Genomic DNA, 18,521 nt, shown 5'->3' with positions numbered 1-18,521 from the left:
AGTTTCTTAGAACAGAATGCAGATGTCTTAAGGGGAAACCCCAGACTTCGGCTTTATTTTCTGCCACACTAGCCACAAAGGCCTTGCAGGTTCCAGATTCCATCCCATGTCAGGATCTTTACCTCCTCCACACCCATAGAGATAGAACATGAGAGTTGTCTTTAGATTTTTTGCAATTACTACTTTACAATGAGGTCCTGTCATTGGTTCTTAGGCTCTGATACCAGCTGTAGCTTTCAGGTTAGGTCCAAAGACTTTTTAATTTGGACACCCTGTTTTAAACCTTGATTTATATTTCATGTACATGCTTTCAAACACACCCACAAACAGGATGATAGTACAAATATTGTTCTCCAACTTACTCTTCTAAAATGTATTTTACAGAATCCTTTTATATGGGTTCTTACAGATGTGCTTTATTCCTTCTGTCGCTTACTCTCTCCTGGTATGAATGTACCATAATTCGCAGTTTCCCCTATAAACTGTTCTAATATTTTTCCTTTATTAATGCTACAATGAACATCTTTGTACATGTGTCCCTGAGGACTTGAGTATTTCTGTAAGTCAGTTTTCTACAAGTGGAATGCTGGAACGTACATGAAATGTGCATTTTAAATGTTCATCTCTTTTGTCTAGCTGCCCTAACGCCCTCTAGGCCACCTATGAGACAGAGAGGTCAAGGACCTCCATCACACAGCTGGTGAGGGGTTAAAACCTCACCTGAACCACAGTGTCCCCTCAACACAGGAAGCTGCCGCTGTCCCCTGAACTCGCTCAGAAAATCCCAGTTCTAAAAGTGTTGAGTTACCTAGTCTTCCCTGTCCCTATGAAGGGCGGGAGCAGGTATCCAGGACCTCCTGACCATTTCCAAGTGGGGCTCAGGTCCCGCCCATCCTGGCCAACCACGCCCATCGGACACACCCACCCGGGCCACGCCCACAGCCCGCAGTGCGTAGGGGCCCATCCCAGCAGGCAGATGAGCCAGGCGCACCTAGGAGCCTGACCGTTTCACTCACTTGTGTCACTTCATGGTATTGGTCTCTCTGATGACACTACTGTTGGTTGAGTGAGCGCGTCAAGAGAAAAGCAATACATCCGGGTGGGTTAGTTTGGACTTCAGAGTGTCTACTGGGGCTGAACATTTGGCTTCACCACTTACTAGCCAAGTGATGTGGACCCACTTCCTTGATGCCTCTGAGCCTTAGTTTCCTTATCTGAAAAGAGAGGAAAATAAGAGAACCTGCCTCAAGGTCACTGCGAGGATTAAATGAGGGAATATATGTGGTGAGCTTAGGAAAATGCTCTTCATAGATGAATGAAAGCTGGGAGAGGGGTAGCGGGACAGGGACTGGATGGAAAGGCAGTGTGGTACAGAGGCTCAGAGCACGGACTCTGGATTTCGTCTGTCTGGGTTTGAATCCGGCTCTGTCAGGGAACTCGCACGCTATCTAATCCGCCTGAACTTCAGCTGCCTCATCCATGAGATGGGATAACGACCACCACAGACTACTGTGAGGAGCCCGAAGGCGGTGGCCTTTAGAGCCTGAGGGCTGACACAGGGCACCACGAAAGCATTTGCTGTCATTCAGTATTCTCTCTCCAGCTGTTAGAAGAGGAGCTAGCGACTGATGGGCACCCTGCTTACTCAAAGGCACGATGAATTAATTATCTTTATAAGAATTATTAGAAAATGTCTTCTTTTTGGTTCCTTATTTTGCACATTCATTCAGAAAATGTACTGGATTCTTATTATGCTGAGTGAAATAAGTCAGACAGAGAAAGACAAATACCATATGATTTCACTTATATGTGGACTCTAAAAATCAAAACGAATACATAAACAAAACGCAGAAACAGACCCATACATACAGAGAACAAACTGGCAGTTGCCAGAGAGGAGTAGGTAGGAGATGGGCAAAATGCGTGAGGGGGAGTGGGAGATACAGGCTTCCAGTTGTTAAAAAAAAAAAAAAAAAAAGTCCTGATTTCTTTTTTTTTAAGATTTTATTTATTTATTTGAGAGAGAGAGAAAGTGTGAGCGTGAGGGTAGGAGCAGGGTGGAGGGGCAGAGGGAGAGGGAGAAGCAGGCTCCCCACTGAGCAGGAAGCCCCATGCGGGGCTCAATCCCAGGACTCTGGGATCATGACCTGAGCCAAAGGCAGATGCTTTACTGACGGAGCCACCCAGTCACCCCAAAAAGTCCTGATTTCTTAACAATAAAAAAGTACTACCTTTGCTTGTCTGCTATGAAGAATTCTTTCCTCACTGATGGAGAACTTCCGGAGTTCTCTGCCTAGTTAATTCTGGGCTCTGAGGGGAAAAAAATTGAAAACACAGTCTTTGCATTCAAGGCCGTCATCGGCCAGCAGAGGACATAAAGGAAGTAGATAATCACTATAAAGTGCACTGAGCTCTGGGTACAATATCACTTTGCTATCTTGTTTAATCCCCACAGTCACAAATAAATCTCAACATGTCATAGAGGGATGGATGATACAAATGAAATTAAATGAGGGACTACCACGTTTGAGTTGTAAAATGCTCCATACATCCCCTTCACTCCCTTTTAGTTTAGGAAGATTTATATGCCCAGACCTCTGCATGGTAGGCTTTCTTTTTGTTCCTTCCATTAATCTCGCTTTGGTTCTCTATATACAGAGCTGAGTGCTGCCTTGTGTAAATCATTTACGCTTGTAGAGCCTCACTCCAGTATAAAATGAAAATGCAGTATAAGTGGGGGTTATGTGAACCTTGGAGATTTATAGCTATGTGGGCTTACCTGGGAAGTGGGCAGATCCCAGGTGTCTGGCTTATGTCACCTAGGAAAGCCAAGAAGCATAACAGAGGAGGCATCCCTTGAAGGGGAAGCTTGAAGGGTAGGGGGAGCTTTGCCTGGTGAATTGGATGGGGAGAACTGGGGCGTGGGTGAGGAGGTGGAGTATGACGTTCCCCTAGAGAAGTTGCATGCACAAAGCCAGCATGTTCTAGAGGCCACAAGGAGTTCAGCACTGCTGAACCAAATCATGCTGGACAATGAAAGATAATGGAAAGTGGTAGGCAAGGACCAAGGCCTTCCTTACCTGGTTCAGATGTCTTTTTCTGTGAGCAATGGGGAGCCATTGAAGAATACTGAGCATGAGAGTGACATGATTAAATGTCCATGTATGAAATACTTCTTGGGCAGTCATGTGAAGATGAACTAGACAAACAAGAATGAGAGGCAGGAAGTTGGCAAGGAAACTATGGCTATGATTTAGGTGAGTATCTGAACAGGGCAGATGCTGAAGGATGGAAAGAAAGTAGGGATGGAGAGGGAAAACTGGCAATTGGCTGGATGTAGATGTGAGAGCAAATTAACCCACTAAACTCTCCCTCAAGATTCTGACTTGGGAAACAAAGAATGCCATGCACAGGTGAAAGAAAGCAGGAACAGGAACCTGTTTGGCGGGTTGATGTCAGTTTTAGTTACTGGAAGCACCTGTGGGAGCCTCAGGTGGAGACGTCCAATGGGTAGTTTCCAAATATGGGTGTGGAGCACCTGCCACCTGCACACTTGGACTTCCCCATCTGTGTCCTTCCATCATTTCCTCCTACCCTCTCCCCACTGGTTCTTATGGGGTCATGGATTCTCAAGAATGATGAGAGCTCCAGACCCTTTCCCTAGGAAAACATACATGGACACATGTAGAAGAGACACCTGTTCTCTCCCTGTGCATCTCCTTTACTCTCATACGACTACCAACCCACTGGCTTTTACCCCACGCCAAGCAATTCTGTGACACCAGCTGGGTGTCCTACAATTCAACTCAATTCTGACACCATCTATCTGGATGTAGCATCAGATCCCACAGGTTAAGGGCTCAGTCCCACAAGACCCTCTCCACCCCCCAGCCCCGCCACACACACACACACACTCCAGACACCAGTCACAAATCCAAGTTGTCATCTGTGCTTCTGACCCATAGGCTCTAGATCAGAGGCTTCCATAAACCCCTCGCCAGGTTTAGTTAATTTGCTAGATGGCTCACAGCGCTCAGGAAAACAGTTTACTTACTCTTTACCAGTTTATTAGGAAAGGAAAGGATAAAGGATACGGATAAACATCCAGAGAGAAGAGAGGCATAGAGCAAGGTCAGTGGGAAGGGGTGCAGAGCATCCACGCCCTCCCCACGCATGCTACTCTCCCTGCATGTCCATGTGTTCACCAGCCCAGAAGCCTTCAGAACCCCATACTATTGATATTTTTATGGAGGCATGATCATACGCATGACTGATCAATAACTCTATTTCCAGCCCCCCTCTCCCCTCTCTGCAGAATGGGAGCTGGAGCTGAAAATTCCAAGCTTCTAATCATGGTCATGTCTTTCTGGTGACCGGCCCCCATCCAGGAGCCATCCAGGAGCCCACCCAGAGTCACCTCAATAGAACAAAAGATGCCCCTAGTGCTCTTATCACTTAGGGTTTACTCGCGTTTTTGGGAGCTCTGTGCCAAAAACAGGGAACAAAACCCCAACTGCATATTTTTTATTTAAGTCACAGTATCACAGCATGCATGCAAAATGTTTGGGTGATCTCAAAAGATCCTATGCATGGATCTTATCTGGGAAACTGAGTCACACACCCGTGGCAGAGTAAAAGGAAGCCCTAGGGACACTCCAAGGGTAGCCACAAAGGCAACTAAGAGGGAGTGGCTGAAAGAGGAGGCGGGGGGGAGGGGGGGGCGGGGCAGGCAAAGTGCAGGCAACTGCAGCCAGGGCGGGCCAGGATCCAGCATCAGAACAAGCACTTGCAAGGGTTTACGGGCTTGCAAGGAGGACTTGCTGCTGGCGTCGGTGAAGAGTCTGTAGTGTGATGAGTGAGGCACAAGGCACCAAGAAGTGATCCACAGATGACGTGGACTTAATAAGAGCAGACTTTTCTCCCAGCTGGGGTCTGATGAGATCTGAGGTCATTATGCACAGATTGCCACGGAGCCCCCTGCAGGCACCGTAACTGCCTCCCCCCCCCCCCCGCAACAAATAACCAGTCATCACTATGTCTTTCAACAGTTTGAGCCTCTTAGGCAATAAAGTCAGGTAATATGAGAATACTTTGAAGAAAGAGTAAGGAAACAGAGAGCAGTGAGTGGAGGAGAAAAGCAAAAGCTTTGGAGAGGTGGGAGTTACGGAGGGAATGTTTGACTCAGTCTATGTGTGTGCATGAGTATTTTTCCTTTAAAGACCAAACCCTGAGTTACCTGCTTTCCTACTCTACATGTGAAGTCAGAAATTAGCAAACATGCTGGGAGTGTCATTTGCACTTAAGAGGCAATATACAAAGAAGAGATAGTGTCCTCTCAGCAAAGATAGTAGAAATGCATTTGGTTTACAAACTAATTGAAGGAGGAAAAAAAAACTTAGCTTCAAAATAGGCAAGCACTTAAATAATCCACATCTGCAGTGAGGCTAAACCAACTGCACACGTAGATAGCAAGGGTTATCATTGAAAGACCGATGATAAGGGCAGCAAGGAAACAATTTTGAAAAAAAAGAGAGAGAGAGAGCCTTGTTGTATAGGAGGGTGTGAAAATAGCCTTGTGTCTTGCTTCTTAGAATTCATGCTTCCCGTATATACATTACTAATTCTTCCTGGAACCACAAGGAAGGGGCTTTCTTTCCTGCTATGTCTCTGAGTGACTCAAGTAAATGCTCTGAGCGTCTACACGGCCAGCCTTCCCTCCACACCTAGCTCGCGGTCTCATGGTTCCCTCCACACACAGGCCCATGTGGAGGGAGTCTTAGGGCCTCAGCAGAACTTCTTTCATCAAGGCTGCAAGATTTCTTTGCAGTTATAAAATCCTAGGAGTCTTTTGTTGATTGATTTATAATTACTTATCATTTTATTCTTAATTCTGGGACCAAGAATTAGAGCCCTTCAATAGCCCTTAGCTTTGTGCTGAGAATGAGTCTGTGTGTCTCCCATATAAACTCACTCAATCTTTATAACATGAGAAAAGAGGGACTGGCTGAGTCACTGCCCAAGGTCACACAGCTAATAAGTAACAGAGCTGGAGCTGAAGCCAGGTAACCTTAACCACCACCACCTCATTCTAACCTATATGCTTACCACACAGAAAATGCAAGAGTGAAATAAGAAACCACCATGTTCCCACCAGCTAGAACACTACTAACATTTAATCCAACTCGTGCTATGACATTTCTTTTTTGAAGAATCAGAATCGTGCACACAGACAACTCTCGTCAAGGGCCCCTTGGCCCCTGGACCATCCTTCCTCCTCGTGTGCTCTGCAATTATTGCCATGAATGTAACTCATATTCTTCCAATCTGATTTGCTGGTGCCACGGGCAGTTACGGGTAAAACGGTCCCTTTACTGTCACCTGACTGCTGCCTATCTCCTGTTTAAGGAACACGACACTGCTACCCCCCACACACACTCCAAAAATCCCGCACTTGTTTACTGCACCCGAAATGCCATTATCAAACCAAAGACTGAGATAAAACTGAAGTACAGTGACTAACAGGGCTCCATCTAGAGAACAGGTTTTAACGCTCAGGCGAATTGTGTGGCAGAATATTCAGGCAGGACAGGGGAGGAGCAAGGAGTACTTCTACAAGATGCTTCAAGAGCTGGACTTCCGTCTCTGCCCCGCACAGACTCCCCCATCTCAAGCAACAGCGACTCCATTCAGGAGCTCAGGCAAAGTTCTCGGTATGATCTTCAGCTCTTTCTCCTGAATTCCATGTCCCACCGTTCAGGTCAGAGATCTTTGTTTTGTTCACTGATGACTTCCAGGTGTCTAAAAGAGTGCCTAACTCAAGGTAAGTGCTCAGTAAATATTTGTGAGCTGGAGATGCCAAAGGCAGACTGGAAACAGTGGGGAAAAGCCCAAGTCTCTAAGGCAGACAGGCTGGGTTGGATTGTTTGGGCAAAACCCAACCTGCTGTGTAGTGTGGACACATATTACACATCCTTACATCAGGCCTCCACCGCAGTGTCCAACAGCCCCAGTGTTTCCCTGGCTCAAAACAGTCTTGGGCGGAGATAAGTGAATATACCCATTTTACAGGCTGCAGACATAAGCCTCACATTTTATAAAAGCAACCAATATCCATGCTGCTAACTTAGGCTTTTTGAACAATTAAGATAATATGTGTCAAATACTAACTGCATGTCAGGTACTGTTGTAGGTGCTGGAGATGCATCAATGAGCAAAACAAAGATCTCTGCCTTCATGGAGCTTGCAGTCTAGCAGGGAAGCAGGCAACCAATGTAGTCAATAAGTACGTCGTACTATTTTAAAAGGGGCGAAGTGCAAGGACTTTTTATTCTGGAATAAGAATTATGATCATTAAAAAATTAAAGGATTTAATAAACAAATATTCGTTCACTAAATCCTGGAAGGAGTAGAATCAGGGCAGCCCGCAGTTTTATTTTGGAAAATTTAAGAAAAATAAGGTCGGTGTGCTATGCCCCTGAGCGAGAGAACCATCACATTTTATCTTATATACATTGTGCCCTGGGTTTTAGAGCATAGTCATGCTGAATACCACCTTCCTAATCTGGTCTGTGTCATCTCCCTCCCTCATATGCTGCCCATTTGATGCACCATCCACTCTGCCCACCTCTTTTCCAGGCTCATGATCAGGAAACTGAGGATCAGAACACTTGAGTGACTCACTCAGGGCCTGCAGGTGAGCTAATGATGGGAGAACCTGGAGCCCAGGTGCTGACACGTTTATAGGTCCTCGACTTATCCCGTCAGAAGTGTAGAATCTCATGGGCTGGACTGGGGTGGGTGAAGGGAGAGAGGAGAGCCAGAGGTAGATAGCTCTTGTGGCTACAGTATTCCTTTATTCAGGAAATAATTATTTATAATAAAATAAAATAACTTATTGAGCATTGTATGGTGCAGCCCTGGTCCAACATTTCACAAATACTCTTATTAGATCCTCACAAAACCCTAAGAAGTCTAGGAAACCGAGGCTCTGAGATGTTGCATAAACTGCTCAAGATCCCAACCTAGAAGTGAGGGAATTGGGACTAGACCCCGGCAGTCTCGTTTCAGAGCTCTTGAGAAAAAAAGAAACCAAAACATACATGTACAAAAAGAGAAGTGATAATATATACTTCATATTATCCCACATCAGAGGCTCATAATAGCGGGTGGACCCCCCTTTAAAAAAAATGGCAGAGGGCACCTGGGTGGTTCGGTCGGCTAAGCGTCCGACTCCTGATTTCGGCTCGAGTCATGATGGGGGGAGGAGGGGCAGGGAGGAGTGTCCTGAGATTGAGCCTCGCATTGGGCTATGTGCTAAGCATGGAGCCTGTTTGAGATGCTCTCCTTCTCCCTCCACCACTCCCCTGCTTGCACTGTCTCTAATTAAAAAAAGAAGAAAGAAAAAAAAAAGGGTAGGCCCATTTGCATTAAAATTGGCCTGATCTCCTTATTCTGCTATTTCGTGGTTCCCTGTACCAGTATGTCATCTGTGTGTAGAGACTTTGGCTCCATACAATGTCCAGCACCTCACCAACTATCCACCAAATAATTTAATGCCAACCAATCATCCTTACTCAAGGGGTCTCCAAATCACACCTTTTGAATCTTATCATTCCTCTTATATTTGCTGCGTGCAGTACAGCTCCTCATCAACTGGGCTATCTGATTACCTTGAAATGCAATCCCCGCCAAACAATATAAATGTTTGCTTTTCCCCTTAACTACTTTCACAGTAAGGAATTAATCCTGCTTAAGCGACCACAAATATGAGAGGTGTTTTCTAGAATTTTCTCTTTTAAAAATCATTATGGACTCATGCATTTTCATATACTTGATGTCTTTCCACTATGAACATTGCTCTTTTTGGTGTTAAAATCACCTTGAGTTGGACTCCTTTTGATGCCCTTTTCAGATCACTCCTTTAGATACAAACTCAGGCTTAAAATCTTCCTTGTTTCCAGATATTTCTGCAAAGAAGACATCCAAATGGCCAACAAACAAATGAAAAAGTGCTCAACATCACTCGGCATCAGGAAATACAAATCAAAACCTCAATGAGATACCACCTCACACCAGTCAGAATGGCTAAAATTAACAAGTCAAGAAACGACGGATGTTGGCGAGCATTCAGAGAAAGGGGAACCCTCCCACACTGTTGGTGGGAATGCAAGCTGGTGCAGCCACTCTGGAAAACAGTATAGAGGTTCCTCAAAAAGTTGAAAATAGAGCTACCCTAGGACCCAGCAATATGTCAATCATTCAGAAAACATCTCCTTTTTTAACTTTTTACTCCAATATCATCTCAAACGTATAGAGAAGTTGCAAGAATAACATAAACTCCCATAACTTCATCAGATTCACCATGAACACATTGCCTCATTTGCTTTTTTAAATTTTCTCTCATACTCATATACGTTTATATGTCATTGCTTTTTTCCCTAAGCCATTCAGGAATAAATTACAGACATCACATCCCTCTATTCCTAAATAACCAATGTCTACCTAAGGACATTCTCTTCTATAACACAGTATAGTTATGAAGAAATTTAACATTGATACATTGCTGCGACCAAAATTCAAATTTGGTCAACTTGCGCCTATATTGTCCTTTATAAAAAACACTGCCCTTGGTCTAGGATCCACCCCAGGATGATGTCTTGCATTTATTCATCCTGTATCTTTGGTATCCTATAATCTGAAATGGTCTCTCTGCCTTCATTGCCTTCTACGACCTTAACAATTTTAAAGAATACAGGCTAGTTATTTTGTCAAATATTTGATTTGATTTGATTGGTTCTAACGTCTTTATTATTGGATTCAAGATACGCATTAAGTGCAGGAGTACCACAGAAGTGATCTGTCCTCCTCTGTGCATCATATCAGGAGGCACGTGATGTTGCTTTGTCCCATCCTTGGTGACCATTTCGTTAAGATGGCATCTCTCAGGTTTCACAGTTACAAAGTTTCCACATTATAAATTCTCTTCCCATCAAAATTTTCCAGCTAAGTTTAGCGCCCGTTCATGATTCTTGCCATGATAGTTATGAAATGATGAAGTAAACATATTTGGGTGTTCCCTTTTCCAGAAATTACAATGTTGTGTTTTTTTCCCCCAGTTACAGCCTTATTTAGCTGACCATCCAAAACCACCCACCGTTCCTCATGAGCTGTGTCCTGTTTTCTCATCCATGAAAAGGGACAATGAGTGTTTCCCACAACAGAATGACCAGCACTGTGGTGCTTAGGAAATGATGCCTAAGTGTTCAGACCTTGGGCTGGGTCCATGGACCCTGAAATCACGGAAGATCCCACCTGAGCCCATCAGAAGAACACAGCTGCCACTACCGCTAAGCACTCCTGTGGGTAAGACCTGGGGAGAATTTATACCCAGACCCAGGCCAGAATGAAGCTTTTCTTCAGACCACTCACACAGCAGTCTTCTTCGCTGAACTAAGAAAATAAAGGGGAAGGTTTTTATCTCTGGGAATCTCATTTTCTCAGCCTCAAAAATGGGCTTCCTGGAAAGCCTTTGTTCCTCCACAAGGATTATGCTGCTGTTACCATAACCCAGACCAAAATCCATGCTTTTTCTTCACTCCCTTTGTTAACCTTATTTAACTAGTGGTGACGGTGACCTACCAGCCTACCAGACACTTCCAGAGCCCTAGAAGTCCACTCTGGGTTGCCTTCTGGGAAGCGGCTGGCAGGTTTCCCTTGGTATCTCGAGTGTGTACACTCCTACTACCCAGCATCCACCACTTTCCAAGCAATACTTCGTTTAACCCCCACAGCAGGGCTGCTGTAAGATCGGTGCCCCTATAAACCTCATTTCACAGAGAACAGCAGATGTACAGAGAGGTGACTCATTAAGTAACTTGCCTGAGGTTCCAACTAGTTAGTGTTCCTCAGACGCAAAGCCTGGATTGGAAGCTGAACCCAATCCAGAGCCTGTACTCTTCACTCCTTCATTATACTGGTCCAAAATAAACTCAGAGATTGTTCTTGGCAGGACCAGGGTTAGGGTGAGCTGAGCAAGGTGCCTAGGGAGCCAAGTTTAAGAAGGCCCTCACTCTCAGGTGCTGATCTTGCATTTGCATGGCACTGAGATGCATGACCCCTTAAAATTTGCACCTGAGGCTCTTCGTCTACCTCACCCTCCGACCAGCCCTGGTTCTCAGGGAGGGCTGGTCATTGTGAACTGATCTCCCTAACAACTCACTGTGGGACTGACACATATCTCTAGGCTCCCTGGAATGTAGGAACTTCAGGTTTCTTCCTTTGATCAATGGACAAGCTATTCAGCCTTGAGCCTACTCTGTTCGAGAGCCCTGAAGAGAGAGCAGAGATGAAGATGGGTAGGTTGCAGCCCAAACGTTCATTTCCCATGGAACCAATATGGCAAGCCAATACTTGGGCCTTCTTATGAATCCCCTCAACTAGCACTGGCACATTGTTTTGAAGATTGCAAAGTACACAGATGGATGAAACTCTGCTGTCATGACAACTCCATCATTTTTCCATTTTATTCACCTTTTTGCATTTAGCTTGGTGGTGGTTTGCTTTCCCCACTGATAGAATGAGCACTTCTGGGTATTAACTCAGTTGTGCTTCCCCTAGGCTGTGTTTCTTTCCAGAACTTGGAGCTCTCAATAGGACTAGGTTTCAGAGGCATGGGCTCAAATTAGACTTTGCCACTTATGTTCTTGGAAAAAGTCAATTTGTCTCCCTGACCCTCAGGTGTCTCGTCTGTGAAATGGGGATGTTAATACCTCATTTGCAGAGTTGTTGTGAAGATAAAATGGACACAAAATTAAGTACTTAAAAGGCACATGGTAGTGTTCCACAGACTAGTTCTCTCCCCTTCTTTACTGGCCCACCCTCGGGCCAAGATCATCCTTCCCAGGATTCTAACTAAAGTAGTGCAAACAGGGACGCCTGGCTGGCTCAGTCAGTAGAACATGGGACTCTTGATCTCTGGGTCATGAATTCAGGCCCCTAGGCTGGGCATAGAGATAACATGGGGCGCCTGGGTGACTCAGTCTGTTAAGTGTCCAACTCTTGGTTTCTGCTCAGGTCATGATCTCAGGGTCCTGGGACCGAGTCCCACGTTGGCTGCCCCCCCCGCTCAGCAGAGTCTGCTTGTCCCTCTCCTGCTCCTCTCCCTGCTCACACTCACTCTCTCTCTCTCTCAAGTAAATCAATAAATAAAATCTTTTTGAAAATAAATAAACAAAAATTAAAACAATAAAGTGATACCGACTGCCAAACCATCTTAAATCACAGTTAGGTCTTATTCAGGCTACAGATCCTCTGACCCATCTTTGACTACGGCAAGTGCGCTGGCTGGCCTCTCCTAGTACAGTGGGAGTATTGAAAAGCAAAAGGCTTTTTTGTTGGAAAACATCCCAAAGTATTTCTTATGTCAAATACATTTTATCGTGTTTTTTTTTTTCTCTTGAATGATCTGAATAGAGTTGATTAGATTAAGCTTTGTAAGCATCCCAGGATTACATTTTTGGTTTATTAAACTACAAGATTTTATAAACAAATGTTCATCTGTAATACATGAAATGTTCCTTGGGGGAAAACAGCAAGGAACAGATAAAACTCATGCTATTACATATAATACATTGGTCTTAATATGGGACAGATGTTATACATAATTTTTAAAAATTCATTTTACTCTTTTTGGAAACACTGTCACCAAAAAAAAAGAGTGACCTTTCTGTAGAATTACATGCACAAGGCATGACCTTTGTCATGTATTTAAATTTTTTTTACTTTCATATTTTCAATAAATTTGGAGGGACTTGGGGTTTTTTCATTTGTTTTTCTTTAATGAGCTTGAGTTTTCAGTCTTCATAAGCCAATTCTTGGGGAATGGAATATAGAAACTATTTGATTAAAAATCCCAGTGATTAGTTGCTACACAACGGCTTCAAAGTTTAAAATTGGGTTTGAGGAACACTGTAATAAAAATAGCTCAGACTCAGAAGACTTAAGGGACCATTCCTTTGGTCTTGGCACAAGCTATTCCTTACAAATAATGATTCTTCATGACTAGGGAAGGACTTAAAATGTAGTCCTGTAAAGTTGAAAGGGTCTTTCACCTCACTTTCTGATCACAATTTCTATTTCCAAATTGGGTAAAATGAGCATAGCTTCTACCAAGGTACCCATCATTTTAAGCGATAGTCCCATAAGTCAAGTTAATTCTTACGCTGCAAAGAAAGTCTGAATTTTCATTAGTTCTTAAAGCTCTTAACTACAGGTTTCAGATAGATAACATTTTGAGTTAAAACTTCTCTGTAACTGACCATCACTTTTGCATTTTAGCATCATTGTTGTATGTATAATTTATTCTATTTAGGTCTCCATTTTTCCTTTTCACTGATGTAGGTGGAGAATGGAAAGGGCAAGTCACTGTGTCTTTTAATCAACACTATAGAGTGTTCTTGCTTGCACAGTGACATGTTCTCAAATATGCTTGCAGTCTTCAAACTTAAGTTTGAAAACAGCCTAGGGGCTGAGAAAACACTGGGTTGTGCCTTGTAAAAGGTTCATATAGAGTATTTGCAGGAATGTCAGGTATATGAGTCAAGCTTCCTGCACTTATAACCACAAATGGCAGAATAAAGGGGTTTTGTTCTTTGGGTTTTTGTTTTGTTTTGTTTTGTTTTTTCCCTCAAGAGAGTAAGAATCTTCCATAACCTTTAACTAGATTGAGTCTTGAGTTCATGATGGTTTTGATATCTGGTTGCCCCAACTGGCTTCTTCCAACATTTTACAAAGAAAGCTCCCCACATTATCTGCTTTCTGCTTATCTGCCCCTCTCTTGATCACTTCCAACTGGACTTTTTGCCTTTCATAACATGGCGGCAACTTATTACAACATATCACAATTATGGAGAATAACTGATAAAAGAAAAATCCCAAGTCTCCCATTTATCAAGTTACGCATTTATTTATTACGCAACAAAGAGCAAAAGCATAAAGAAAGCTCTGAGGGTGTTGCTAAATGGTGAAGACTTGGAACAGGGGTCCAGGAGCACACAGGGAGAAGTCAGAGATCACTTTTCCCACCACCAATATGGTGGCGCTTTGAGGAGAGAACGACCTGACCGCCAGTCCAGCGAGGGCAAGGTGCCTTCCCGTGTAAGTGTAACATATCTCACCTGCTCAGCCGTAGGTGTACCTGGCCTCAGGGAGAAAGAATATCCCTAAAACACATGCAAACTACTGTTTAGAGATCATCATGCTTTTTCTTTTTTAACATTTTAAGGTAAGTATAACAACAAATTTACTATGTGCCCAGGACTATTCCATGTGTTTTTAAGTGTACTAACACACTTCGTCATCTCAATCATATAGTGTAAAATGGGAACTATTATCCCCATTTTTTAGATGAAGTATTGAGGCACAGAGAACACAGTACTTTGCCCAGATTCACATGGCTAGTAAGTCAGGGGTCAGCACACATTTTCCATAAAGAGCCAGGTAGTGAATATTTTTTATTTTCAGACACCAGTCTCTGTCACAATTACCCAGCCCTGCCCTTGTGCACCAACAGCAGCCGTAAATGATACATAAATGGATAGGCATGTTCGTGTTCCAACAAAATTTTATTTATGGACACTGAAATTTGAACTTCATATACTTTGCATGTGTCATGAAATATCTGTTCTTTTGATTTTTTCCAACCATTTAAAATCTAAAAACGATTCTTAGCTCTTAGGCTGTATGTATAAAAATAAGCAGCTTGGGGCACCAGGTGGCACAGTTGGTAAAGCAACTGACTCTTGGTGACTCTTGGTTTCTGCTCAGGTTGTGATCTCAGGGTTGTGAGATTGAGCCCCACATAGGGTACTGTGCTCAGCGGGGAGGCTGTTTGAGATTCTCCTTCTCCCTTGGCACCTCCCTCCCACCTGCCGTGCATATGCTTTCTCTCTCTCTCTCTTTTTGAGTCTCTCTAAAATAAATAAATAAACCTTTAAAAAATAAACAGTTGGCTGGGGTTTAGCTCTTGAGCTATAGTTTGCTGCAGTTAAGTGGTAGAGCCAGAATTTGAACCCAGGCCATGTGTTTCCAGTGAGCTCTTAATCATTATATAGTCTATATCATGATAATGGTAAATCATGCTCTTTATAGAAAACTCAGCAAAGTCTGAAAGAGAAAATAAGAACCACCCATAAAACCACAACCCAGAAATAACCATTAGTAATATTTGATATTGTCTTCCATTCTTTTATCTACTGTATGATGCAGTATTCTGTTTATTAATTCTAGCTTTTCACTTATCAAAAGCATGTTTCACATTTCCACAGAGGCCCACAATTGTAGCTCATTTGAAATGTACTAAAGGGAAACTGCTATTTTGAAGGAATCCTATAGCTAATAATTTCCTAAAGAATCCTTTTATTAAGTGAGCAGTTGGTCACATTCCATTTATCTGCTGCATATTTGCACTTCTAGGAGTTGGATTTTTAAAAGCAATCCAGTCTGCAGTCAGGGATGTAGTAAAAAGGCTTCAGAATCATCTAGACATGAATTTGACTTCTCACCGTCCCTTTCCTAGCCAAATGACCCTGAGCAAACTATTAACTTTACCACACCTCTGTTTTTGTTTGTACTTAAGAGAAACCAAGACTACGATATACAAAGCACTGAGCGTGGACCTAGCACAGAATAGTGGTCATTTGGTAGCAAGCAGCCCTTACATTCCTTGCTTCCCCCCCATTCCTAGTCCCCACCACCACCCATAGGAAACAGATATTTCCCTCCTGACCGTTGAGAAAGCATCCTTTTCTGTTCTGTGCACTGCAAGAGTTTTTCTGAGTAAAAACGGGCCAGCAATCCTAGGGCTCATCAGAAAGATTAATGAGATGGGTGGATCCGAAAGCCTCCCCGCCTTCCACCTATGACTCTTGTTCCGCCCCCAACAGATTCACCTTGGCAAATGCAATCCCTGCCCAGGTTCCCACAAACAGCATGTGGCATTCTGACATCAGCAGAGGCTGTGATCCTCTTCAGAGCTACCGAGGAACCTCTAGAGCAGACGTCTGAAAAGAATTCAGAGCCCAGCCAATTCCATGAGCAGCAACAACGTTGTAGAGCTGAAGAGTATGACAGCCCCCGTGGCTGAGGGCTACAGCAACACCAGCTTCCAGGTGAGCGGACATCTTATCTTGTGTTTAAGACCAAGTCAATGGAAATAATGTTCTTTCTAACCACCCTGGCAAGTTTCTGAAGGAAAGCAGCAGGGTTATTGAAACGCAATAAGATTTTCTCAGGAAACTCTTTAAACCTATTGTTTTTTCCTCCTTGGGTTCTTCTCGGGCTGACAAACCTGAAAAGTCTCTTTTAATCGAACTTGTTTTGATCCCTGACTTTCCCTGTCACTTAGAAACAAGACTACCTTCTCTGGCTTTTGTTTTGGGCTTGCAGGCCCTGCAGTATTTTCCAAAGAGCTGGTAAAACAGAGAGAATGGGGAGAATCCAGATCCTGGATGTAGTGAGCCCTGGAGGGGTTCCTTCTCTTACACCAGGTCCCAAAGTCCCTGTCCGATGGTGGCCTGGGTGCCCGCCCCAGTGCAGCCAGGTTATGCAAACCAGTCTCATGTCATCAACCAAAACCCACTGAGTGATTAATGCCTCTGACCTCGGGGCTGGGTGCCGCAGAGACCCGGAAGGAGTCCTGTCCCAGGGACACACTGGGCTGTTCTGACCCGCTCTGGGATGGGGATTTTTCAGAGATGTCCTTAGCTGTGTTTCCTTCCTTAAGCTGACACAAGAGCCCACACAAACAGGTGTCAGCAACCTCTTGGGGTTCAGGGTCACCAAAATGGCAAAACAAACTTTTAGACACTAGCCAAGAAAGGAACGAGGAAGGTTAAAGGGCTTTGGCACCAGTCCTAAGTCTTCCATCCACAAATTACTGTGACTTCCTTGAGCTTCAGTTCAGTTGTCTATACAGTAGTTGCAGTGATCTTCATCTCATAGGTTATAAGTGTAAGGGAAGAAAAGTCTTGCCCTCTACCCTCTTAGATTCAGCACCTGAGGTCTATGAATTAAACTGGGAAATAGCAGATTAACCAGAGAAAGGCATACAAATTTTATTAATATTTTTAATGTTATGTTCATGCAACTTCACAGAAAAGAAGTGAAAAATTCAAAGAAGCTGTAAGACTCAGGGGCTTATATACCATTTTAACAGAGAGCAAAAAATTGTGGAGAAGTGATTAGACAAAAAAAAAAAGAGAGACAGATGGGGCTTTTAGGGCCAATAGGCTGTTGGAAAGTGACCAGGAAATATATAGGAGAAACTAATGGAAGATAGGTTTGATACGAGGTTTATGCAGTTTTAACCCAGTATCATCTCTGTGTCCAGTGACAAGAGTCGTTGTCCTCCTTCTGTTATGGGAGACGGGACACCTGCACAGGGAAAGTCATGTCCTGTTTCTAGACAGAGAGAGGAAGACCGAAGAGCTCTTTCTGGGTCTGCTTTTTCTCAATTGCTTTCAGCTCAAAATAACTCTCATGCTAAAGTGGTATATTTTGGGGTGGCATATCCTGATTCCCTTCATAAGGGTTAAATGAGAAAAGAAGCATAATGCCAAGGGCCTTTTATGGTTCAAGAGAATGGAAGGGATTGAATGGGATAGAGTCAAAGTGAGTATGACAGCAAGACAAAGATGTCTGCAATGGAGGCGGGGGGGGGTCCATGTCACCAGCAACTGGCAGCCCAGTCAGTGAGGAGGACACACATCCACCAAAGGTAGCCCTGTTTTCTATCCCTCATTCTCTTCTATCAAAACAAAGCATCTCCAGGGCTCAAACCCAGCATCTCCATGTCTCAAACCCAGCAGAATACCATACACCAACATCAACAAGCAGTGACCAGGTTATTTCTTCCAATGCTTGCTGTTTGACAAGAATTTCCACAGACACATATTTATTCAGCAAAACCACTGACTCCCCCCACCCGCTGATAAGACCACTACTGGAAAGGGACACCGTTCAAGAAGGGATAATACACTATTCTTGCCCTCCAGGAGCAAAGCAGGCAAAAACCAATAAGCAATTGTAAGATGGTATAAAACAAAAACAAAATACAATGCTAAAAGTTGGCACCAAGTGCATTGTAAATACATATGCAAGTGGCGTTGGGCTGACCTAGGAGTCTCTCAGTTAGGGCTTAAAGGATGGGCAGGGATTTCCCAGTTGAACAGGGAGGGGTATCGGCAGAGCACTGCAAGCAAAGAAAACTGTCCGCACGGGCCCAGGAGCCTGAAAGAACACGTGAGCTCGGGATAGAGAAGATGAAAAGCTGGGGCTGGAGAGTAGGGATGGGGGCAGGCTGGCCCCAGATCACACGGCCTCCATGTGTGCTAAGTCACTGGGAAAGAATCGACCAGAATTTACACTATCAAGTTATTAAAGTACTCTACTAGCCCTGCTGAGGGTGGACAAAATGGTCCCAGATTTGTGTGTGGCTGGGACAGCATTTAGGAGGGTAGGATGAT

General features: G+C 43.9%; 1 protein-coding gene across 1 annotated transcript in view; it reads left to right on the top strand.

The window, feature by feature from the left end:
- Positions 1-16,088: 16,088 nt before the first annotated feature.
- Positions 16,089-18,521, top strand: part of SLC28A3 (solute carrier family 28 member 3) — a 53,197-nt gene continuing 50,764 nt past the window's right edge. The window contains exon 1 of the mRNA XM_021677935.1: positions 16,089-16,166. Coding sequence (XP_021533610.1) covers positions 16,089-16,166 — 78 coding nt within the window. The remainder of the gene's footprint in view (positions 16,167-18,521) is intronic.

Source organism: Neomonachus schauinslandi, chromosome 13 (genome assembly GCF_002201575.2).
Source record: "Neomonachus schauinslandi chromosome 13, ASM220157v2, whole genome shotgun sequence".
Classification (NCBI taxonomy): Eukaryota; Metazoa; Chordata; class Mammalia; order Carnivora; family Phocidae; genus Neomonachus; species Neomonachus schauinslandi.
Note: the sequence above shows the minus strand (reverse complement) of the source record. Positions and strands in the feature narration are given on the sequence as shown.